Below are 26209 nucleotides of genomic sequence, written 5' to 3'. Positions count from 1 at the left end.
AGGTGGGTGGGGCTGAGAGAACTCTGACACAAACTGCTCTTTTTCAAGGACAGCTGTTGCCAGAGCTTGTGACTGACCCAAGGTCACATCAGAAGGTGCAAGTGGAGGAGTGGGGACTCAAACCCGGTTCTCCCAGATTAGAGTCCACGCACTTAACCACTACACCAAACTGTACATGATTGGTTTTTAAACTCTACAGCAGCAAAGTAGCTCCTGTGCTTCTATATTGTCTAAACGCTCCTTCTCTTGGGATCTTATGGCTAGAGAAAAGGGACACATTTCATCACAGCTGTGTGAAATGACGTATGAGGAAATGAGCCACTCTTCTCTAGAAAACAGGAAGTCATGAACCAATGACTACATCTATACGCAGGGAAAGCATGACAATACTCTGTGTCAGCCACCCCACATATGGTTATTATCGACCTGAGCAGGAAGGGCAGCAACATGACCATGGCTCCAATAATGCATGAACAGGCTTTTATAAGATCCAGTACAATGTTACATTTCTAACACATAGATATTAAACGACATTGGGAAGAGGATCACCCTGAGGGACTCCGCGCACTAGTGGGTGTGTAGTGATGAGACCCTCTCCTCTAGTGCCACCTTCTGTCCCCACCCTTGGAGAAATGAGCATAGCCATTGAAGGACTGTAATCCAATGGTGGCAAGGTAGTGGGTCAACAAATCATGGCTGACCATGTCAAATGCTGCTGAAAGATCTAACAATAACAGCAGTGCAGAGCCACCCTGATCCAGTTGTCTATGGAGATCATCTGTAAGGGAGACCAGCACTGTCTCTGTCCCATGGCCAGGTCGAAAGCCAGACTAGAATGCATCAAAGGCTGATGAATCCTTCAGGATAGGCTGCAGCTGTTCTGCCGCTGCCCGTTCAACCACCTTAGCCAGGAATGGCACATTTGAAACTGGGCGGTAGTTGGCAGATCAGAAGGCTCTAGCAATGGTGGCCTCACCACCACCTCCTTAAATGTTCCCAGGAAGACCCCTGCACTCAGATTAATAATGCCTTCCAGGGAAGTTCACAACCTCCCCACGCTGGCCTTAACCAGCCAAGGGGCCCCCTTGATCTGTGCCCTGCTCATTTCGCCAAGGGTGGGGACAGAAGGTGGCACTAGAGGAGAGGGTCTCATCACTGCACCCACTAGTGCGCGGAGTCCCTCAGGGTGATCCTCTTCCCAATGTCATTTAATATCTATATGTGTCCTCTCGCTCAGTTAGTCAGGAGTTTGAGACTAGTGTGTCATCAATATGCAGTTGACACCCAGCTGTACCCGTTAATTGACAGCCAGCCAGATACCATAGTAAGCTTTCTTTGTGGCCTTCACCGCAATCTCATAGGATTTCATAAACGTCCTATAAGATGTTCTTGTAGCCTTGTTGTGCATACAACACCAAGCTCACTCTAATCGTCTAAGCTCCCACTTCATCTCCTTAGCTCCAAGATATACCAAGGAGCTAGTTTGGAGCAAGGATGAAGAGGACGTCAGGTAGGTGATCTCGTTGAGGGCCTCCAAAAGCCAGTTATAACTTCTTCCATCAGCATATCTAACGAGTCATCAGGGGGTGTCGGATCCCACAGAGCATTCTGGAAACCAATTGGATCCATAAATCTCTGCAGGTGAGCACAAATCCACTTGCCACCTATGTGGGGCATGTTCAGATGCGCCTTCAGGGCATAATGGTCCATATGCCACAAGTGAGCCATACACCACAGTTACTGAGCTCCAAATGAGTCCAAACGGGAAGAGTAATGGTGATGAAAAAAGTGCTGTGCAGTCTGTGGATGTTTCTGGCAGTTTATGTGAAGATGAAGACATGGATACATTTGCCTCAAACACAGAAAAGGAACCAGAGCCTATCAGGCTATACATTAAGAAGACAGTGCTGGTAGTGAGGCTGTCTATGCTGTTCCACACAAAATTAAAAGGAAAATCTCCCATTATTTTCAAGTACTGAGGTGGAGGAAGTTGAATCCCATGATTCTTGGGTTTTTTGTCCTAATATTCATGTGGAAAAAACTGAACCTTCTTTATAGCATTGTAAGATTGAAAAAGTTGAAAAACCATTGATTGAAAAGCCTCCTCCAACTCCAGATGTTATACTGCATAAAAGGAAGGGGCAGATGGATCTCACTAGAGAGAAGTTCCAGAAACTAAAAGGAGAAAATTGGCATCTGAACAATGAAAATCAGACCCTGCTCTCTGAACTTGGGGAGATGAAGCAGCAAATGAAGGAACTTCAACTAAAAGAAATTGGAAAAGGAAAATGCAAAACTTAAAGAAAATGAACAGAATTCACATAGGGAAGAGGAACTAGCAGAATCGCTTTTATTAAGATAGCAGGCCCAGGAATTGGTGGATGAAAGTGACAGTTTGAAAATGACTTTTCATCATTTAAATATGGAACTAAGTTGCTACCAAGCTAAATACAGACCAATTTCATCAAATGAGGGTATGAAAGGGACGCCACCTCCATGGCTGCAAGATATGAAATATTTATTTCCTCTCCTATTGGCATATGAAGAAAGAATGAGAGAAAAGGAAGAATTAAATCTTGCACATGAGAAGGACACGGAGAATTTTAAAGCACAAGTCAAAGAGGTGATGAAGGAAAAATGAACAGTTGCACCAACAACTATGTAAACACAATTCTGTTTCAACCAAAGAATGGCAGCAGCTGCAGAGCCAAGCCAAACTCATCCTAGAAGAGAACACTGTATTAATGGAGCAGTTTAAAATTCATCAAGGAAAAGCAAAAGATAACCACAACCAGCATGTCCAGGACGTTTCCAAATTAACAAAACAACTGATGGTTTTGGAATCCAAGAAACAGAGCCAAGAAGAGGGGATGAAAATGTGTCAGAAGCAGCTGGAAGAATAATACTCCTCAATCAAAGGGCTAAAAGCCAGCTTTAAAGACTATGTACCCATGGAGGAGCACACTGCTTTAGTAAATCAGTTTAAAAGCTAGTTGCAACAGGAACAGGAAAAGAGGGATGCAGAGTGACAGGGGTTAATGGGAAAACTAGCATCTGTGCAAACTGGAAAAATAAGTGTAGAGAAGAATGACCTGCTGGCTGAGAAAAAGGCAGTAGAAGCTGAGCTGGAAATCACACAGAAAGCAACGAGGCTATCACAGAAGAAAATAGTTTTTCTGAAGCTGCAGTTGGAAGAAACAGTAGAAAAGGACGAGGAAGCATATCAACGTCTGGATAATCTGATTGTCTTGGCAGAGAATGGAATTAAAGACTGTTACCATCTTTTAACCTTGACCAGTTGCTTGAGAAAAATGAATCAGGGTTTTATCAATGAAATAATAGGAAGGATAGAAGAGAAAGTAAAGTAATGTCCTCATCCTGTTCTCCTTCAGCCTGTGCCCATTCATGTTTGTCAGCTGACGGGAATGTTTCATGCATCTGATGAAGTGGTCTGTAGTGCTTGAAAACCTAACACCACAATAAATTTTGGGGCTGAATTTTGGGGAAAAGGAGGTCTTCCACATCATCATTTCAGCTGAAGGTGCTGGGGACTGAACCTAGGACCTTCAGCATGCAAAGCAGAAGCTTTACCATTGAGCCATGGCTTCTCCATTGCTCATTTTCTCTTAAAGTTATGTAGCATTTTCCATGAAAGCACATGCTGACAAGCCCCTGCTATAATTTTGGAAAACATTATAAATCTTTTGCCATCGTAAAATGCTTTATTTCTTTCCCAAGACCAGTGTATGGAACATAAATTCCCTTTATCTCTGACCATTATGATAATCAACAATTCATTTATAAATTTGTCCTTCTCCAATGTTTTAACCTAATACTTTTCTCAGCAAGTTTGGCTGAAAGAACTCTTTGATAAATAAAGACTGAACAGAACCACTCTTGCTTGCGTAATTTATCAGTATTTTAAAGCTCTGTCATATCGTACAGTATATACACATTATATACCACCATGGCTCCAAATGGAGCTATTATAATATCTTTACACATTGCATTTTTAAAATTAGCCATGTACATTAAAAAAAAATCTTCAAAGTAATTTTTTATACAATGAAAACTACTGTTCAGTTTATCCCAATAATGTTTTGCTCATCAAGAAACGGAATTGTTCTCTGCGCACAGTCATTTGTGGCGGTGGCGATGAGAGGGTACCATGCCATTGGCAGAATGTGGAAGCACACCGACAGGCACTGCGCTCATGCAACTGCCATTCATTTCCATGGGCTTTCTGTGCAGCTCTCACAGAGGCTTAGTTTATGAAGTGAATGGGAATGATGCAGCAGCGCTGTTGGTGACCCAATCCCTTTACATAAACAATACTTTTTACTGGATTGACAGACGGTAAAAATACCAAATTCCTCCCCTTATCAATCGTAACACTTTTCATTATTCTACGAAATGTTATACAACACCAGTTTCTGTTTATTTAGTCACCTTTCTATATAAAATATTAAAAATCTGGAAATAATGCCTTGTAATCATGTTTAACAGCTTTTCTTTTTAAAAAGAAGGATGAATACCTAATTAGAGCCATCACTGTAGAACAAGATCTTATTTTGAATTGATTGGATATTTATAGATATGCAGCAAGTTCATACTTACTAAAACGAAACAGTCAATTTGCAAAATAAAAAAAATGATATGATTCAACAAATGTTGTCATGTGCTCTTTCGAGAAGGGTGCATAGGGTATTTCTGCAGCAGTCAAACACAGAAAATAATTCTGATGTAACCTCAGAGATCCAAATTCTTTCTAACACCAGGTGCCAGAAGCAGTTGTTTGCCTTCATGCTTTGTACTGGGCCATTCTTCTTTCCCAGAGGTGCATATTGTTTTCCACCCTTTTTGTCTCTCACTTAACATGTTGTTCTTCAAATACAGTGTAAACTCTTCTGTTCCAGTGCTTGGCAAAGTGTTCCGTACAGAGTTATTTGGAGGTCCTTGAATGAACAGTCTTGGCAAAACAGGCTTGCATGGAAGCGTCTGCTATGCTTTAACAGTATTCCCTGCAGACTTTGGATCATACCCATATAGGAATGTGGCTACTATTACAAGAACAGCTCCCAAAAAAAAGACACTGAAGAGAAAAAAAGAGAAGGTCATAAAAAGCTGAGCACGCATACATTTTTACTTTTTAAAAAACATTTCTAAACTGTGTATCATGTAATTCGGGAGGTATTTGTTCCTTAGGAGTGAAGTATGCATTAGTATTGCTTTCCTATTCTTCTTCTTTCCTTTTCTTAAAAAAATGGCCCAGTTTTAAAGTTTTTTAGTTACCATAACTACAGCCTGTTAAATGAAAGGCAAGGAACACAGTATGAGAAAATTCAAACAGCAGCTAAAATGCCAAAAGAATACCTTAGTCAACTTGCACTTCCACATGATAATGTGATAAAATTTCTCAGTTCACATATGATTATTTTAAAAGTCCCAGTCAAGTCACAAGACAGAATGGAAGGTGTATTTTTGCCTTAGACCACCACCAAGAAACGGATTGTCTTTGAGAGAGGGGAGATGTTTGTTTATTTCAGAGGTTTTTAACTGGCCTTTCTACCACACACACGTCAATTCTGATTCTAGAAATCCTTTCTGGGTGGTGCTCCAAACTGCTCAGCTCCCACTGGGTACATCCCAAAGCTTACAGATACTTTCCATCCTTCCCCTTCAAACACACAGTCCCTTTCTTTCTTTCTTATCAATATCGCAGACATGATTATGAGCTGTTTCCAGTCCTTCAGAAGAGAATTATTTCCCCTGAAAACTGAAAGGGAAGGAAAGCCACCTTCTTTTTTTGCCTTCTTGGGAAATATAAGGGGAGTCTTAGTTGCTTCACTCTGCAGATGCTTATCACCCGAACCTGATGAAAACAAGGAGCTACTTAAAGAATCCACCTTGAAGTACCATCAGTTCTCTTGGAGGTAGCCCAGAGCTGCTAAACAGAGCTTCCTGTGGCAGTATTCTCCCAGAGATATTGTCTTTAAGCCTAGCACTGTTAAACCTTTTGCAGAAAATCATGGCCTGATGTGGCCTGCACAGAGCTTGGGATGCCACACTGACACAGGCCGGTACTGGGGAGGAGACAACAGGCGAGCTGACGCCTGTCTCTGCTTCCCAGTCATGTGCTGCTGCTGCTGCTGCCTAGGCCTCAGGTGGGTTGCAGAGCACCTCTGAAGCTGGCCTTAGAACTATCAGGTATGGAAAGAGAAGAGGCACTCGCCCTTGTCATGGCACTGTTGTCCAGTTGAAGGAGGGCTGCAAAGGGCCTCTTCAATCTGCCTTGAATCTGGCAGGGGCAAGTATGGAAGGCGGTTCACTCCATCCCCAACCTGTGCTGCTGCTGGGCGTGCTTGGGAATGCATGAGCAAGCCTGAGTCTGCAAAGGGCCTGGGTCAAATACAGTTTCAGGAAAAAAACTAGCAGGGCCCCAGGGAATGTCACATGTTTTTTCACAGTGTAAAGTAAGAACTGTTTACAAGACAGGTTAAAGGAAAACCAATGCAAGAGAAGCATGAGAGAGGAGTCAGTGAGGAGGTGGAAAGTTTTAAAATGGCCCAGACATCAGGAGTAGTAGCAGAAATGTGCATTCCGTCAATTCTGATCAACTTCTAATGCAGTCCATTTGTAGTCCATAGTCCATAGGAAGGTGTCTGCCACATGGTGGTGATTCTCAGATGTTTTCTTGCTGCTGCGGATTCAGTGGTAAACAAAGCTTCCAGAGAGCTTTTTCCCTGCCCCAGGTCACCAGCAACCATCCCTCTCCCCACACTAACGGGGCTTTTTTAGATTTAAAAGAATTTTTTTTAAAATTAAAGCCTGAAAAAGCTTTCCAGTGGCATGGGGCGGGGGCATAGCAATTGTGGGGATCCAGGGCAGAGAAAATACTACTGATGGAAGCATGACCCAGAGAGAGATCCAGACTTTCATTTTCACATGGCAACCAGCCCAGCTTTGCTGCAGTCTTTCTAAAAACATCATAGGAAAGATTGCAGAAAAGCTGTGGAAAAGCTGTAAAGTGCAGAAAAGAACCACAACACCATGTGAAAACAAGAGAATAATCTACTTCCTGTTAGCATCTGAGCTTCAGCAACCACTGTGTGGAAGCAACTGAAGACAGAGCATCTCTCAGTCTTATTACTGTACAGCCACTGTAACAGGTGGTTGTCAGCAAACCCAGATCACCCACGGATGAGGTAAAGAGCAAGAGTCCAGTAGCACCATAAAGACTAACAAAATTTGTGGCAGGATATGAGCTTTCATGAGTCACTGCTCACTTCTTCAGGTAAACGTTTTTAGATATTGAATGGGGAGGGGAGAATATGACTTTTTAAATTAACCAAGAAGATGACACACCCTCCACCAATAATATCCTGATGAGGCATGCTTCAGGAGGCATGGAATCTGGAGAGCACTTAAGAGTCAGTAAAAGATTAAAAAATGGTAGAAGGTAGAAAAACTGGTCTCTGATGAAGTGAGCAGTGTCTCACAAAAGCTCATACCCTGCCACAAATGTTGTTGGTTTTCAGGGTGTTATTGGACTCTTGCTCTTTCCTACTGGTTTGCTTAAGACCCTGAAATTTTACTGAATCTTGGAGGGGGAAATCTAAAGGTGTGTGTGTGTGGGGGGGGAATTCTGAATTTTTTAAATCATTTATCTCTTCCTCCTGTGATTCCTTCTGGGTCCCCAAGTCTGACACACCTCATGGTCAAGTGCAAAAGCAACAAAACAAAACCTCAAATAATTAGCATATTCAAGCCACCCCCTAACTATACACCAAAGCTTGTACTGCAAATTAAAAGGAGAAAATCTCCCAAGAAACATCTTGATAAGAACTGAGTGTTCTGATTGCCCTCAGAATATTGACAGCAACTGACTCTCTTCAGATGAAGGGAGAAAAATAGGTCAGACAATCACAGTAAGGTAGATTTAAGTCAGGCATAGAAAAATGTCCAATAAATTATTCTTCTGCTCCCATGACTCCTAGTGCTCCCACTTGTATTATATAGCATTTATAAACCCAACCTTTTAAAAACTATTTAGCTCTAATTAATCAGTCTCCAAACCAAACATTTAGATCTTCAGTTTACATAGAAAGTAAATGTTTTGTTTTCTGGCAGTCACAGAGAATGGGGGTTGCTGGTTAATAAAACATGCTGGATACTCAAGCTCAGTTCTCTGCCCTGCTCCTAACACAGAAGGATCTGCAACAACCAAACCCCCCACCCCATCCCCATCCCCTTCTCACTGGAACACCAGGACTGGGGCCCTACCCCTTCCCACCCTAGTCATGCTAGGCAGCAGACATGCAAACAGGTCAGCTTCCTGAGAGACATCAGGAAGAGCAGGCTATTGGCAGCTCAAGGCAGATTGAGCAGGAAGGAGACATCCAAGCAGGATGCCAGTAGCAGCACTGGCTCTCAGATGCCTGACCATGGTCACAGACTTCAGGCCGGGCAGCTAGAAAAGCAGGAGTAGGGCATACACGTGCCTGAAGATGTAGAGGTAACCTGGCTGAGGGGGAACCGCTTGTCCTCCAGGTGCCTCAAGAGCTTTAAACTAGTTACTCTTACCTTGTAGGGACAAAGTCTTGCAGCCAGAAGTATGATATTAACGTTGACAGTATAATGGACAAAGATGTCGCAAATCCTTTTAAAATGTTGTCTGCATATTTTATTACAGCAGCTATCACAAGGCCTCCAAGTGCCTGACAAAATATTAAAAATGAAATCTTAACTGTATGGCCTTTAATCAACTAAATATGAACACCATAACATATTGCAGAAAAGGGGGAAATGTCATTTTAAGATAATGCTACAGTAAACACTACTTTAGTAGAGGCATTCCCTTGCATGTGAGAGAAGGAAAAATGCCTCAGGATTGCACCTATCACCTGCATCTTTTGTAAGTACTTGTACAAAAAAAAATTTGTTTTTCTAAAAATCTGCTCTCCAATTAACCAGGGGTACCATTAACTTAAGCAAGTTTGGTGCAGCCCAGTTTTTTTAAAAAATAATTCTAAAACAGAAAATGCTTATTTGGAAACTAATCAAGAGAAATCTCAGACTTACCTAGTACATTTGTATCCTGTACTCCTTCAAGGGAGCTCAGAGCAGATTAAATGGTTCTACTTCTCTAATGCTCCCTCTAAGCTGTGGAGTCTTGTGAGCAAAAAGTCTACTTTGTGAGCTACTGGCATTAAAGTTGTGAGCAAGCGTTTTGGCTACTGCATATATTAGTTTGCTCTGGAGCCAACCTTCCTGAGCTAAGACAAAAATGTGAGCCAGAGGCTAAAAGACTGTGAGCTAGCTCACACTAACTCAGCTTAGAAGGAACATGGATCCCCCCCCTATTTTAGTCTCACAACAACCATGCAAGGTAGGTTAGGCTGATAGTGTGATTGGGCTAAGGTCACCCAAGCAAGCATCATGGCAGAGAAGGGATTTGAACATGGGTCTCCCAGATTCTAATCCAACCACTACACTGGTTCTCTGTAGCTCCCCATGGCATTTACTGGGGACCCCCATGAACATCAGTGGAGATAACAGGAGGGAATGGCATTCCGTACTACCTTAATTTCCCTTAACTTTTCACACACAGCTGGCATGAAAGGGCCACGGTGGAAGGAAAGGACGTGGGGAAAGCATATGTTCTCTTTGGCATTTGGTGCTAGGTCAGGAGTAGCCAGAAATGCTGTGGTACCAATATCCAGGTATATACTGGAAGGATCACTGGATGTCAATTCATAACAACAGAAGCCTACTTAAAAGTGGTGGAACAACTGTACAGTTAATGAAACAATTTCAGCAAAGGTAAAACATGGGGCCTAAATGTGGATTATCCTAGTATTTGTGCACTCTGCGGCTTGGAGAACTCTGAAGGCGTTTAAGGGGCTCGCGGTCCCTTTAAACACCTTCCGGGTGAACTCGTTCAAAAGCAAGGGTGTAGACTTTCCCATTTCTGGGGGTTTAAGGGGCTCGCGGTCCCTTTAAACACCTTCCGAGTGAACTCGTTCGAAAGGACTGTGATGCATTCAAACATCAAAACAGAAATATTTCCTTTATTTTTTACATTCAAGACAATGACAATGACTTCATGCAATGCTTCATAAAACATTTAAGGGTCTATTTTGATACCAATACATGGGACAATGAAGTGCCAAAAATATCCCTTTAGTGTTAATTATAACTCACAGCAGCTTCACTTCTCAGAAAATATCGGAACTCTTATTTTTTGCCAAAACAAAGCATGGCTGATTTTGGGGGAGGATACATTACCTGCAGTACTACAACTATCCAGGTGAGGTTGTTATAACCTTGGAAAAAACCATTCTTCGATACTGGTTCCCCATCGTAAATATACACACCCATTAATCCAAATATGCTGCCAAAAACTCCTGAAATACAAGACAGGCAATTAAATAAGCAACGAAAGAATTTCTTCTCTGTTCAGATATATGCGACACCTATAATCTGTTACTGTAATGAGCTCTGTGCCTGCCTATCCTTGAAAATGGTCTACTAGTGCAGCATGCAACAGCCCGTTAATTGACAGGGGTTGATCAGACAGGAATATCCTAAGGAGACACTGTTCTAAGCCTAACTCTGCTTAGGATGGTACTGCAAAACCGTATTAGCTAGACAAGCTGACTATTTGTTACTACACCTGGTTCAGGTGCTTGTTATGACTGGAAAGTATGTATAGTCAGCTGGTTTATAATTCAGGAGGACATTCAAATCCCTACTCAGCCATGTAGCTCACTCCTTCCCAGCCTTCCAGGGCTGTTGTGAGGGTAAGAAGGAAAAGGGGAGAACCATGAACACTGTCCTGGGCTCCCTGGAGAAGACACCAGGCAAAAATGTACTAGACAGTTAACATTAAAGGCCTATACCCAGCACATCAAAGAGAAGAGAATATCTCCTTGCTTATGAATATCTCCATTCTTCCAGATCTATCCCTCACATTTTTTTTTAATTCCATCATTTCTCCAAAGAGCTCAGGGCAGCATACACAGTTGGGTGATTTCCCACAAGCACTGCTCCACGCTCACTCCGACCTTTTGCCCCAATGGTACGTGTCAATTTCACACAAGCTGCTGCACGGCCGCATTTTGCCCCGCAGCTTCGTGCGTTTCCCCCCGCGTCTACTCAATCCTGTTTTTTGAGGATTGAGTAGACACGGGGGGATCGCGCGAAGCTGCGGGGCAAAATGCGGCCGCACAGCAGCTTGTGTGAAATTGACACGTACCATCAGGGCAAAGAGAAGAGTGAGCGCGAAGCAGCGCTTGTGGGAAACCACTCAATTGTCTTTTCCCCATATTTATCCTGACAACATCATGGTGAGGTAAGTTAGACTGACAGAGAGAGTGCCTGATCCAAGGTCACCCAGTGAAGTTCATGAGAAAGTACAGATTTGAACGTGGATCCCTCCAGCTATAGTCTAACACTCTAACCAATAAACTACAGTGGTGCCCTATGGAGAGGCTTACCTTTGGGTTTCTCCTTTGCATAAAATCAATTCTCATGGGGTCCAGGGCAGGATCTTCTAAACAGTGACAGCTCTCCCCTCCCCAACCGCCCTGAGAAGTTATTTCTTTATTTAATCAAATTTATACCCCACCCTCCCAGCCAAGGGTGACTCAGGGTGGCTTACATAAAAACAACAGAAAACATTTAAATAGTGCAATAAAACATTTAAAACAGTATTTAAAAGATTACAATTGCATGATAAGTGCTAGTTTTGCTGTTGTAGAGTTCGTGATGGCTACCATCATCTCTCTCTTCCCATGGCCGGCACAGATCTTCTACAGGTGTCCTACAGGTGTCCCTCCGATGGCTAGCACGGTTGTTAATATAAGTTCCAGGGCAGCAGGGCTTCTCATCCTAGTTGTTAGAGGTGGTGGTGGCTCCAAAGGACTGGCAGAAGAGCTCCATTTTACAGGCCCTGCGGAACTGTAATAGCTTCCACAGGGCTCTGATCTCCGCTGGGAGCTCATTCCACCAGGATGGAGCCACCACCGAGAAAGCCCATGCCCTGGTTGTCACCAGCCTGGCCTCCTTAAGACACAGGAGGGCCAGTCGATTCTGGGCCCCTGAAGCAGAGGTCCATCAGTGGCTATTAGCCACAAGGTATAGATAGGGACTCTGGGGCAAGTGATGCTCTGTCATCTTGGTGCTTGGGGGGGTCAACAGTGGGATGGCTTCTAATGTCCTGGCCCCACTGGTGGAGCTCCTGATGGCACTGGTATTTCTGGCCACTGTGTGATACAGAGTGTTGGACTGGATGGGCCTTTGGCCTGATCCAACATTGGCATCTCTTATGTTCTTATGTTAACACAGTGCTCTCTGGGGAACATGTGGGGAAAGGCGGTCCCTCAACTATGTAGGTCCCTGACCATAGAGGGCTTTAAAGGTAAGAACCAGGGCCTTGAAAGTTAACCAGGCCACCTCAATGCTAGCCTGTGCTTTTAAATGGTTATAATCTTTGCAACTGCCTTTTGCTACTCTTGCTGTTTTGTATCACCTTTTAAAAATTTTACTATGTTGCCATAAGCCAGTTTGGTGTAGGGGTTAAGTATGCGGACTGTAATCTGGGAGAACCAGGTTTGATTCCCCACTCCTCCACTTGCACCTGCTGGATGACCTTGGGCAAGCCATAGTTCTGGCACAGCTGTTCTTGAAAAAGAGCAGTTTCTGTCAGAGCTCTCTCAGCCCCACCCACCTCACAGGGTGTCTGTTGTGGGGAAGGGGAGGGAAAGGAGTATGTAAGCCGCTCTGAGACGCCCTTGGGTAGTGAAGGGTGGGGAATAAATCCAATCTCTTCTTCTTCTAAATTCTTTTTGCAGAAATGTAATAAATGCATTTAAATGAAGTTTTCTAATGCAGCGGCGAAGTTCAGCACTAACCCACAAGCTGCAGAAGAGCTTTTCTACAAACATCCAGGACAAGGCATACTGGTAGTAATGCCTTCTTTTTTCCTTTTAAAATTGCATCTATAAACCTATAATTGACCATATTTTCTTTCCTTGCATTTCTATACATCAAATAAAATTCCTTTAAAGAATTCGAAAACAAAGTATCGGGGGACACATTGTCATAGACAAGTTCATGGAGGTTATTGATGGAGGTTCATCAGTGGTTATTAGCGAAATGAAACCTACATGGAACCTCCACGTTCAGTCAGTACACTTCTGAATATCGGTTGCTATGTAATAACAATAAAGGCAGGCTTTGGCCTCTATGCCCTGCTTGTAAGCCTGCCAAGGACACTTGGCTCACCACTATCAGGAAGATGAAGCAGGACTAGATGGCGCTTCGGTCTGATTTAGCAGGTGTCTTTTTATGTTGTTCTTATGATACATGGGACATGTGATATGTAATTGTGAAATGCAAACTATAGTGTAAATTGGAATAGTCAAAATTTAATTCAGTTCTACTGGAATGGAATGAGATTCAAAGTGGTACTTCATGCAGGGCCTGGGTACCACAGTGGACACTCCTACCCCACCAAATTGCAAACTACTTTTGAGTTTCAAAGGGAGGATGGGGTCTGCTCTGCTCAGTCTCTCCCCATCTGCCTCCAAGGTTCCACCTGAGACTTCAGAGCAGGCAAAGGCCTCAGATGCAGAGAGGGAAGGTGGTTAACCACACCATGGCCCCGGTCACACGGAGCATTAGGCACGCTAGAGAGACGGAGGATAGGCGGATTTTCCGGGTGCATTCTCACCACCACATCTGGGAAGCATAGAGCTCCCGTGGCTGACCCGAGGCTTCACTCCGAAGATGCGGGGTAAAAAACTAGTACCTCGGAGGTACTAGTTTCCGGAAACCGTGGGGCAAGGGCGGGCGTCAGATCACGTTTCCGGTGTTAGCTCGTGGCATCCGGCGCCCACCCATGTCCCGTTGCAAAAAGGGTTTTTTTGGGTCAAGTCTCCATGGGTGCGCACAAGCACCCAACGGTGCATGCAAACACTTGGGTTAAAAAATAAAAACACAACCCCCACGGTGCTGCTGCTTTGCCGCGCCGCAGGAGTGAGGTATGATCGGCACCTCCCCCCAACCACGGGACATCAGCGGGATGTCGGGCGGGACGTTTGATCCGGCTGCCGCGCGGTAGTTTGCTCCGGGGCAAACAGCCACGCCTCCCCCCCGCGATATCTGGCCCATGTGACCGGGGCCCTTGTTCCTTTTCCTCTATTCCCAAATTTCTCCTCCACAGCCTGGAAAAGACCTGGAGCTTCCTCCATGGCCTGCCATTGAACCTCTTATATAGGCCAGGCTTTATCATGTGCACGTCCAACAGCCTTCCATGACAGCTGTTTGCCTGATAGCCTGGCCCAGCTGCTACTGCTGCTGGCAGCTCCTTAAAGGGATCCGCTCAATGAAATATAGGAACCACATATTGCCTGGACCAGTGGGGCAGCCACAGGAGCAGTTAGCATCCCAAAGGCCAGGGTCATGGCCACCCGCTGTGGTTCAGGTACGGCTGGGGAAAGGTCAGTTTCTACCAAGATATGGAACGGGGGCTGTCTGAGAAAATCAAGGTTCTCTTGGGCACATGGAATCTGTTGCACAATATTCTGTATTCCAGCAATACAGTTTAGCACTCATTTAACGCTATCACAAATCAAACAAAACAAGCTGATGTGCCAACAATGAGTGAACGGCACTGGCAATTATGTCCTGAACAGGATGTAAATCGCTGAAGTTCCTGTTAATGGCAAACTTGGCATTTGCTTCTGTAACAATATGATTGGGCATAAAAGGTGGAGTACTCTGATTACATTATGTTGCTGATAGCAGTTCTTATGATCTGCTTCTAGCCTGAGTGCTGTTTTAAAGATCTGGGCTGCTGGGTGCTGTTTTTGATTTCAATAGTTTTATGGTGGTTATTTTATATTTTTATTGTATTTTTCTAAATTAATAAATAGATAAATAACAGATAAATAAATAACAAATACATTAATAAATAACAGTTTCTCTCCAAGTAAGACTTACCCAGCTGAATATTCCTAATCCATACTGACTGTTTTGTTTCCTTCAAGATTTTCTCAAAATAAACTCCAGCAAATCCACTTGAAAAGCAGGCGATAAGGACTGCCACAAGACCCACGAACTGAGATCATGCTGAAAGTTCTTTTGTGGCTCCCCCTTGTGATTCAGTTGGCCACTAAAAGAAGCAAGTGAACTACAAGTATCTACTTTTAATCAATAAAATGTTACTGAATAGAATGAACTATTTTGTTTGTTGCTTACGAAAAAGTAAAATGCCCACATAATACTGGAGACATTTCCCATGCAGCTGTTGCTTAAGGTCAGTTCTCAGTTACGGTCAGACATTTTCTGATATGCAGGTGAATCATTTGATTCAATCATGTTTTAAATGAACACCTTGCAAAGTTATACAAGTTTTATGCAGGGACTGGACACCCACAATGGGATTTTTTAAAAAAGGTTTTAATCTAGGTGCCAAGCTACAGGATGGTATAAATGTCATCCTCCTTCACAAGTACTTTTCAGTTTACAAGTACATTTTCATTTTAACTTTCAAATAATACTGTCACCCAATCAATCAGTCAGATTTAAATTCTGCAGGTTCTGTTATGCCAATGGCATCAAATGTTATTGAACTTGCAGAAAGACAGATCAAATTCTGCCTGGAAAATTTTGCAAGGTCTGAAGCAATCATTACTGAAGATTACCTGTGCTAAGGAAAATATCCCTCTGACAGTCCAATTTTTCTAGAATATTAGTTCATGGACTATAAAATATGTGACTAATCTCACAAGGAGAACTCACCATGTGCAAACACATAAAAGTTAAGCTTGTGACTTCCTTCCAAGCCTGTCTCATAGGCGTTATCATAAGAACATATCTTTTAAGCTATTTTAGTTACATGGAATCAATGTTATCTGATTCCATAAAGGTGACAGTGACTTCAAGAAAGGGATATTTTCACCCCTCCTCCTCTGACTTATCACCTTTGCCACAAAGTGTATAATACAACATGTTTGAAAACTGGGCAGCCTGAATCTACCAACTGGAAACTAGTTCTCCTCAACATGCTATATGAGGCCTTATGCCAGGAAATGTAGAAGCATTCTAAATTATCACCATAAAACCAATTAGCCAACACTTAATGTGTAGCATGATGTTCATTTTTAGAAAATGTGTTCCTTCAGACACCGCTTGGCTAGGGCTGTTTGTGCCAATAAAATATCCAAATAGGGCTTAACTGCATTTCACATTTCACAGCTATGATAAGGTATAAATATTTGCATTTATCCACTTTCACGGATGTAGCCAATTGAAAATCTTATTCCTAATGGCTTTGGGGCTCAGTATCTATAAGTGACTGAAGAACATCTATTAATTCTATAAGCCTAAGAATGGAATATTTATGGTGAGAGAGAGAAGCAAGAGGACATCATTGACATGTAGGGACAGCTTAAATTTTGGCCTACTAGTTTAATGCCTTATGCAGCATAGGTGAGAACTTCACTGTGACATCAAAAAAGAGCAGCAAAATGGGACATCTCTGCTGCAGATCTAAAACCATTAGTTACAAAATGGGCAGCTTGTAACATGTGTGTGTTCAAGGGGTAAACATATCTAGGAACTCAAATACATGGCGAAAGTCCCTCACAGGGACATCCCAGTGGATTCTGCAGAAAACATTCTGTGCATCTGCTGAGAGAATTAATGGTTGACAAGGTCTCCTTTTCTCTGCTGCCAGTATACTGAAGAGGAACCCTGGGAAAACTGCCTCTTGCTGTTTGGGTATGAATCCTATCTGAGTTGGGTATACAATTATTCTGTTGCACTTATTAAGGTAGTTGGCCTCAATGGCAGAAGATGGCCTGAATCTCTTTCCAAAGGCTTAAGGGTACTCAAGTTAACTTAGGAGGGAATGGCAATTTCTGCCAATTGCCACCTCCCATGCCAGACCCACAGTCTCCCATGCCAGACCCACAGCTGTGTTATCCTCAAGTTTTCAGAACCATATGGTTGGATCCAGGCCAGCATTGTGATATCTAAACTGATACATTACGTGGACCTCTAATTCTAAGGTTCCTGGGAAAGTTAGATAGGATGGTTATATTGGCCCCAAACATGCTTTCAGGTATGGCTCTCCCCCCTCCACTTTTTGTCAATGTTACCAGCAACAGAATGATTATACCTGACAACATCCTATACTGTTCTTTAAGCAACTATCCAAGGGAGAAGAGGCTTGGCTGTTTTCCTCTGTTTTATAGTATAGATATTCCAAAAGTTTGTAAATAATAAATGTCCAACATATAAATGTCCAACAATCACTGAGTGTCTCTTGCCTTGAAAACCTATGGGGTCAGCATAAGTTGGCTGTGACCAGTGTTCCCTCTAAGCTGAGTTAGTGTAAATTGGCTCACAGTTTTTTAGTCTCCAGCACACACATTTTTGTCCTAGCTCAAGAAAGATGGTTCCAGAGCAAACTAATTTATGCAGTAGCCAAATCGCTCATTTGCAACTTTAATGCCAGTAGTTCACAAAGGAGAATTTTTGCTCACAAGACTCCACATCTTAGAGAAAGCATTGGTTGTGACTGATGGGGGGAAAAAGTTTTCGAGACAAGAGACGTTTAGAGGTGGTTGGCCATTGCCTGCCTCTGTGTAGCAACCCAAGACTTCCTTGATGATCTCCCATCCAAATACTAACTAGGTACAACCCTGCTTAGCATCTGAGATCTGACAAGACTAGGTTAGACCAAGATGTGGCTGACCTGGGCACATCATAAAAACCCACCACCCGTTAGTAAAACAAACAAAACCTTCACTATTAATATTCAGAAGGATCTGTGTTTATATTAAATATTTACCTGTACAAATGCAACTCCAGTCATCAAAATAACTAAAGAAAGCCACTGATACAGCCCTAATTTTTTACTGAGCATAGAAACAGAGAACAATGCGGTGGTAAGAATTTTCAGCTGATACGTAACCTGCAAAGACAAAGTTCAAGGTTACTAGACCATCTTATTTGTCTGTAGATTTCTTTAAAAAATCTGGAGCACACAGTACCTGGTAAGTGGCTGCATCTAGATTTGACAACGCGACATACAGGAGGTTATTTTGTAGTGTATAAATCCCTGATGGAATAGCAAGCTTAAGGGTCTCCATTGGCTTGTTAAGGATTTCGTCATGTAGCACTCTGTTGAAAGCTCTTAAATTGCACTCTATGCAAACAGAAACAATTACAAAATCTTTTAAGATTTCTAAACTGACAGATTACTACAAGTAGTAGTTTTTTATTGTTTGTTTTGAAAACTTTATTTTCAACTTGCAGTTTCTCAGTAAAAATTATACGGGAATGAAAAGTCAGCGTTCAAAGCAAGATGGTTTTATATAGCAAAGGAGATGGGCATTCCTAAGCTGTAAGTGTACAAAGCTCTAATAATGCACAGTCTGGGTTCCACCACTGAAAGTACAGCTACATCCAGTTCTTACTGCAGAAGAGACAAGTCTGCAATTACACAAAGGGCTTGTCTCTTCAGCAGTAGGAATTTGTGCAGCCAAATCAAGGTGTAAGGCTCTATGCTAGGCATTTCCCTCCCATCATCACAGATTCCTTCTTTTGATCCTGACTTAGTGTTCAAGCCACATCCAAAATACAACAGAGTATATTGACATAAATATTAACCTTTGCTACAGAGGGGAAAAAAGATCAGACACCTACTGCTGTCTTTGTAAACCAACAAAACGCAGGCCATAATCTTCATAAGCTCAGCAATAACTACTGCTGTTGAAGACAAATAACGGGGTCCTTCCTCTTTCAGCGTCCGAGAATAACGCATAGTTAAGACCAAACTTGTTGTCTGGAAGACCAATATCCCCAAGGAAAGGTACTTTAAGTTGGTAGACATAGCTTGACTTTCACTTTTCTGAAAACCAAAAAAAAAAGGAGGGGAGACATATACATTAAAATATAAAGCAAATTATATTTAAGTCTATTTAGGAAGAGAATTTTCTGTGAACAAATAACAAAGCATTATAATAAACGAAGATACCACAGGTACATGCAGAGCAAATGGTTCACGGTGACAGTACAGAAATCAATGGAACAATCAATATCTTGTTCATGTGCCAGCTGATTTAAGGGCTATTCATTCAGCTGTACTGCTTTCAGCTGAATAGTTAATGAATTACCCAAATAAATTTAGGAGAATCTCAATACAAGTATCATTTCAGAAACAGCTAATGGTGGTAAGGGTACCAGTCACAATTTCCTTATAGTTTGGAAAATCAAGCATTTTATGTTTCTATAGAGAGTGCATAGAGTGTGTTTCTCCCCTATAGCACTCTTCTCCCCACCACCCCCAAAACACCTAAGGTGGTGGTGGGGGTGTACCTCAAGATCCTCTAGGCTTCTGAAGCCACAGGCATGCCCATTTTGATATCAAGATAGGATCTTTTTTGTTAAGGCATGCATTTCTCCAGTTGCTTTCAACAGGAAGTAGCCTGACTGAATACTCCAGGGGAACATTAATGAAGGCTAGGGGTGGGCATGAACCAAGAAAATGGAGGTTCGTGTTACAGGGTTTTCACAAACTCCGAACCTCCAATGAACTCTTCCACTGCATGAACCGGTTCATGGTTCAGAAAGTCCGGTCCTCCTGGAAGTGAGCTCCAAAGGCATTTAAATGCCTTCGCAGCTTACTTCTGGGTAAATGCCACTGAAGCCCAAGAACATGTCTCCCATGAACCTCCATGAAAAACATGGAGGTCTGTGGGCAGATCATGGGAGACACATTCTCCTGAACTCCTAGTTCATGCTTGAACTGGGGTTCATTTGTGGGTTCATGCCCATCACTAATCAAGGCTCTTTTGTTTAACCCTCCAGAGCTCCTCAAGTCCGTTGTCACAACCCAGGTTTGCAGGATGATAACAAAAGCTCCCTAAATTTCCCTCACAAACTTCCTTGGTAATTCAATGAAAATCCCAGAAAGGGCATCAACCCATCCTTGGCCATTTATCAACTGGTCTAAATCACCCCTGCCACCCCTGCTAATTTTATCATCTTCTATCAGACCCATCTCCCAATCTCGATTACATCATTCTAGTACTCTTTCTTTAAAATAAAAGGTTTGGACTGTTCTATTACAGCCCAGATCCTGACACTTGCACCAAAAGTTAAGTATCTTTCTCCCTTCCATCTTTCCTTCCCTAAGAGATTAATTGTGCTAGGCACTATGTATACAACAGACTCAAGATGATCCCTTTTTCTCCCAGAATTCATTTTCTAGTTCTTCACTTGCATGAGATCCCTGAGGCAGGAAGTGATCCATGTAACAACTCAGACTGTTTAATGCAATAGGAAGCTGGGCAGTATAGGGGTTAGAGTAACAATTGAGTGAAAAAGGGCAAAGGGGCTGCAGCCCGCTTCCCAGAGAACCTACCAAGCGATTTTATACCAGTCAAAAATGGTATAATTACCAGGGCTCTTTCCCAGCCCTGTTCTCTATGACCTGACACGAATTAAATATGGGACATTCTGCATGCAAAGCGGACATGCTTCCACTGAACTATGGGCCTCACATACATATTTTAAAGGAGCAGAGCCCAGCATGGCAGACAACAGCGTCTGAACCTGGGAAACGCACCATGATTTATCCAGTGACCCACAATTCTAGAGACTATTCAGCTAGGATATATACAACCCTGTTCCCCAACCAATGCCACCTAGGCCACAACATGCCAGAAGTTGAGTGTGCTGGATCCAACCTTCCTCCAACTTAAGTGGCTCATCCTCAAAAGAAGAACCACTTAATCTGGAGGAAGGCTCCTTAGATTGGAAGAAGGCTTCAGACGTGAGCCAAAAGGAAGGGTAAGGGATAAATATTTTAATTAATTGATAAACTTTGCTCAATGGAGTGGTAGGATGGCACAGGATTCATCCCAATAGCTCTAGATTCTCAGATCCTGGGGATCAGCCCTTGAAAAAGATGGAGGGGGGGGGATGTTGATGCAAATAATGTAGCAACAAAAACATAAAAGTCAGAAGGGACTGAGTAAAATAAACTCCAACCCATTGTTTAACATGCATTAAGATTTCAAATTAGTCTATTACAATTTTTCAAGTGCCAACTAATGTTTTCCCTGAGGCTACTCACACACTCTCAGCCTAACCTACCTGACAGGATTGTTGTTGTGGGGAAATGGAGGAGACTAGAACAACGTTCTAAGATGTGTTGGGTCCCCCATTGGGGAGGAAAGCATAACATAAATAAATAAACATAAAAGCTCATGTTTCCAATTTTATTTTTTAAAATGTAGAGAGTAAGGATTGAACTACATGTGATGGTGAAAGACCCATTATTTCAAATGAGAGCTGCCATCAAAATAGTAGGAAGGGGGTAGCACGAGAGGTGACAGAGAACGCGGAACCCTTTGTCTACTAGCTGCTCACTCCCTGTAACCTCTGTGAGGTAGGTTAGGCTGAGAGTGTGATGTCTGTAATCCCGGCTGCCAGGGAGGCTGAGGCAGGCGGATCACGCGAGCTCAGGAGTTCTGGGTGGCAAGCGGGCTATGCCAATCAGGTGTCCACACTAAGTTCGGCATCAAGTGTGTCACTGGCCCTAGGTCACCAGTGAATTTCATGAATGATGGGATGTTTGAACCCAGAACTCTTCAGTCCTGGCCTCAATACTCCTTTGTGCCTGAAGAGGATTCTAGAGCTTGAATATACACCCTGCACAAATACCTCTCTAGTCCAGATCCCAGCACTGGACCTCAGGCTCCCTGTTCAAAGCATGGCCAAAACTAGCATTAGCTCTTTGACACGGTCCATAAAGCTGTCTACCTTTATAAGTGATTCATGCTTTAAGCCATCCAACTGTTACCATGCTTGTCAAACATAGTATAAACAAATTAAAAGGGCCATAAACTTTAAAGATGTGACCCAATAACTGTGCATGTGCAAAACAAGAACACATTTTATAGCTTCTCCCCATCCTGTAATTATATCTGAACACTTTAATAGACTGATCCTTTTCAGAATATTGCTTAGCTTTCATGCCTTTAATTTTTTCCTCCCAACTGATGGCCTTGATTGGACTTTCAAAAGCATTAGGAGCCCTCTAAAGAAATAAACTAATGAATGAGGCAATTTTAAATTGTGTATATATTTTTTTAAAAAAAACAGTCACCACCCAAGAGTTTGGTGCTCATGTCCATGTTTCTTTACAGTGCCCATAAAGGAATTGAGTGGAAAACCTTCTTAAAACTAGTTGCAGATCAATGAGTTGAATATAGAATACATTTTCCACCAGTGGAATGGAACATTCCTGCCTCCCCCTTGCCACTGATCACCATGAAATGCTGCTCCAAGGAAGGACCCAGAGGAACTACACAGTGCGTGTGGGTCTTTAACAGGAGGGAGGAATTGGTGGAAACTGACATTTCAGTCTGGAACCAACTCAATGACAATTTTTATCTGACTCTTGTAAAGCATAAACCAGATCTAAGCATAGATTCAGGTGGGCGGCCGTGTTGGTCTGAAGCAACAGAAGAACGTTTGAGTCCAGTGGCACCTTTAAGACCAACAAAGTTTTATTCAAGGTATAAGCTTTTGTGTGCACAAAGGAGTATTTGGGCCAGGACTGAACACGAAAGTTTACACCTTGAATAAAACTTTGTTGGTCTTAAAGGTGCCACTGGACTCAAGTTTTGTTCAGATCTAAACACATGCGCTATCCTGCAGTGAACTTCCCATTAACTCTGTATAACTCGACCTAGGCACAATGTAGTCACTTAGTGGTGTGAAACTGTGGCAAAATAAATAAAAGTATACACTGATTTGTTGGTATAATCATGAGCACATGTTGATTTTAAACTGAACAGAGTCTTCACACAATACCTGAGGGTATGCTGTAAGTTTCTTAAATATTTAACAAGGGTTTTTACAACCCTAGAAAAACGCTATACAATACATTGCTTATTCAATGCTGGTTATCCCAGGTAAAGGCTTTGTTACAACTGGCAGACATGACAGGCGTTTACAGATGGGCACCGCCTGGCACTGCACCTTCCTTCCAGTCTTCCTTTCTGCTTTCTGCCCCCCACCCTTCACCATCATACCGCTGCCATGCTTCATCTCACACAAAGAAACAATCCCAACCAGAAGCAAGGGCTTCTGGTGTTTGATCAGGATCTAGGAGACCCAGGTGTGAATCCTACTCTGCCAAAGAAGCTTGTTGGGTGAAATGAGAACACTCGACTGAAAAGAGTTTCAGAGGGAAGCCGTGTTGGTCTACAGTAGAAGAGCTAGATTCGAGTCCAGTTAGCCCCTTAGAGACCAACAAGATTTTCAGGGCATGAGCTTTCGGTTGGACTCTCAAAGTTTATGCCCCGAAAATCTTGTTGGTCTCTAAGGGGCTAACTGGACTCGAATCTAGTTTTCTGACTGAAAATGTTCTTTGAAAAATAGACAGAAAGGCTTGAAAGGGATATGGGAAAGACGAGTCTAAAAAACTGTGACCTTTGCCAAAGGGCAAACATTAAGTTATTACCAGCCATCCTAAGCCTTTGGTATCAGGCAGGATTTAAGTAGAATGTTAATATTATTTAACTCCTCATACTGAAATTAACTATTTTACAAACAGATGCGTGTTCCACCAGCTGGTTTTTGAGTCTGGGCCAAATATGCACCTCGGCAACGGAACCCGTGCACCTTACTGTTCTTAGAACTCTCCCATACAATCAGGTTTCTCGCATTCTCAATGCAACTTTTTTGCTGGTTTTTGAGTCTGGGCCAAATATGCATCTCGGCAACGGAACCCGTGCACCTAACTGTGCTTAGAACTCTCCCATACAATCAGGTGTCTCGCATTCTCAATGCAACTTTTTAAAAAACAACAACACACTTTTCACTCACAAATAGCATCTGCAGAAATCTTAAGATAAAATCAGCAAGTAGTACCTATTTAGTCACTTTCATAAGATAACTTCTCATGTGGTAACTAATGTTCTTTAGTTTAGGCTATTTTGTGATTTTTGACTATGTCCTAATTTACTGCCTGGTGAAGAATGCAGACTGTTTTTCCTGAATGTCAAGTTGTACCACTTCTAAAGCCAAACTACCCAATGAAGACCCTCCTCTTGGTCTAGTAAAAAAAAATAAAATCAAAACATATTCTCTCAAAGACTTTGAAACCAAAGGCATTTAAACTTTAAAGGAAAGAAATGGGAGTAAAAAGAACCACATATCCATCTGGTACATATCTATTTGTTGGTGCAAATTAAAATGGACTAAACATTTATGCCCTGCAATCTGGGTTTTGCATTATGACAGAATCTTAGATGATATGATAATATACTAGATAATCTATTCCTAACAATGCACAAGAAATATTTAGTCATGCTCACTCATCTACCAATGCTATTGATCCTACTCCCTCCCAAAAAAATCCCAGTAACAACTGCACAATTAAAAACAATAGATTGTGGGGGGAAACCTGCTCTCAGAAATTAGTTCGGTCAGATACCTAACTTGGCTACAGTTCACTGTCTACAATATTCTTTGGAAGGATCTAATGGATCCTCCTAATGCTTTTCCTATAGGCACATACTTCCAGAGCTAGCATCCCAAAATAAGATTTTTTCCTTCAAATCATCATAAATGGGGATAGAATTCCCTGTGGACGTGACATGCCCACAGGGAGATGAGCACATAAACCAACAGTCCATTTACTAACAGCCACAACAACCCCAGGTACCCCTCTAGGTTATCCAGAAGACAGGCTGGGATGGGTGACCTCTTGTTAGTGACACTGCAGGGTCTTTGCCTGTCTTACATCAAATCACAGAAGTTTAGAATGCAATCCGATGAGGCCTAATTCAGCCTTCTTCTTGGCTTCTAAATCCCCAAAGCTCACCATCGCAGGTGTACACTCTGGGTTTGCATTTCTCAAACAGCAAGTCTCACTAATACCCTTCCCCTTGCCACGCCAAACTTACAGAACTTTCACAACCAGTTTAATACAGTTTAAAGAAGAAAAGCCACCAGTCACATTCAAGCCCTTTGGGGCATCAAGAAAAACTCTTTGGATACTGCTCCCCTGTAGAGTTTAACTACCAAAAATGCCATAAACACATTCAGCCTTAAGTATTTCCTGTAAAACCTTCTCAATAAACACACGAGCATACATTAGAACACTGTAAAAAAAATGCATAACGATATACCAACTTCAAATATAATCTTCTCTCCACCGGTTGCCATGATTCCGAATCTTAAGCACATAACATTATCCAGGGCCGTCACAGAGGGGTACGTATATCAGCTATCAATTGATCATCTTATCCTTGTGACCATTATTTCCCCGGGCTCAGGATAAAGTAAAGGGTTTTTCCCCCCTTTGCAGTATCAGCTTCTCACATGCCACTTTTTCATGCTAGCATTCCTCAGCACGCACCAAACTTCGTAGTTCACGCAAAAGGAATTCATTGTTGTAGAGAAAATCTTTCCACAGTTAAAAAGCTGGCTTTAAAAGAATGATTCTACATAGTTTGTCTCCCAGGCAGGCAGAAACAAACTGCCAAACCGATAGGAGGTCCAGTATATCCTGTATTTAGCTTAAGGCAAGTGACGTGTCAAAAAGTTTTACAACAGTAATCGACCTGTTCCACTGGAACAATAACCCGCCCATTATACAACACAATGCAAGTACAACAGTTTCCTTCTGCTTCCTCTTGCCCAGAAATCTTAGATTGTAATCATCAACACTAACTTGAAATCAGATTCCAAAAAAAGCACTGCATATATGCTAAACAAAAGTTATGTAGCATACACATTATAGTCTCAGCGTTTGACCATTCAAGGTTTTATTCCTGATCGCTGAAAAACTTCTGATTTTTCCTAATTCCGTTATTGCTTAACAGTCACCAAAGAACCATTCATATAGCTTATTAGGCCCAATTGCTCTTGCAAGGAGGAAGATTTTACAGACCTCCAACTTAAATCTGCTGTGTTGTTATGTGTCTCTACTTCCTACCCTTGAAAAAACAGTAAAACATTTGTGACCCTCTTATTATTATTTAGTGACTATGACACCCTCGGATCAAATGCCTTTTCCTAAACAAAGTTTTCCATAAGAGTAGCCCTGCTGGATCAGACCATCACGTCTCCTTTCAGTCCAGCATTTTGTTTCTCACAATAGCTAAATACAGAC

The 26209-nt window shown here is 42.3% G+C and overlaps 1 protein-coding gene and 1 pseudogene across 1 annotated transcript; one reads left to right on the top strand and one right to left on the bottom strand.

Moving 5' to 3' along the window:
* Window positions 1-1494: 1494 nt before the first annotated feature.
* On the top strand, window positions 1495-3368 carry LOC107112233 (annotated as a pseudogene).
* A 1315-nt stretch (window positions 3369-4683) lies between these two features.
* Window positions 4684-25275, bottom strand: SLC35A3 (solute carrier family 35 (UDP-N-acetylglucosamine (UDP-GlcNAc) transporter), member A3). Its single transcript, XM_015413343.1, is given in 8 exon segments — window positions 4684-5092; window positions 8584-8717; window positions 10288-10406; window positions 15007-15178; window positions 17864-17986; window positions 18066-18220; window positions 18721-18925; window positions 25228-25275. Coding segments are annotated over 8 exon segments (1032 nt in total). The 5' UTR covers window positions 25261-25275; the 3' UTR covers window positions 4684-5001.
* Window positions 25276-26209: the final 934 nt, after the last annotated feature.

The sequence above is a fragment of the Gekko japonicus genome, unplaced genomic scaffold (genome assembly GCF_001447785.1).
Source record: "Gekko japonicus isolate JY-2015 unplaced genomic scaffold, Gekko_japonicus_V1.1 scaffold70, whole genome shotgun sequence".
Taxonomy (NCBI): Eukaryota; Metazoa; Chordata; class Lepidosauria; order Squamata; family Gekkonidae; genus Gekko; species Gekko japonicus.
This window is presented reverse-complemented; position numbering and strand designations above follow the sequence as displayed.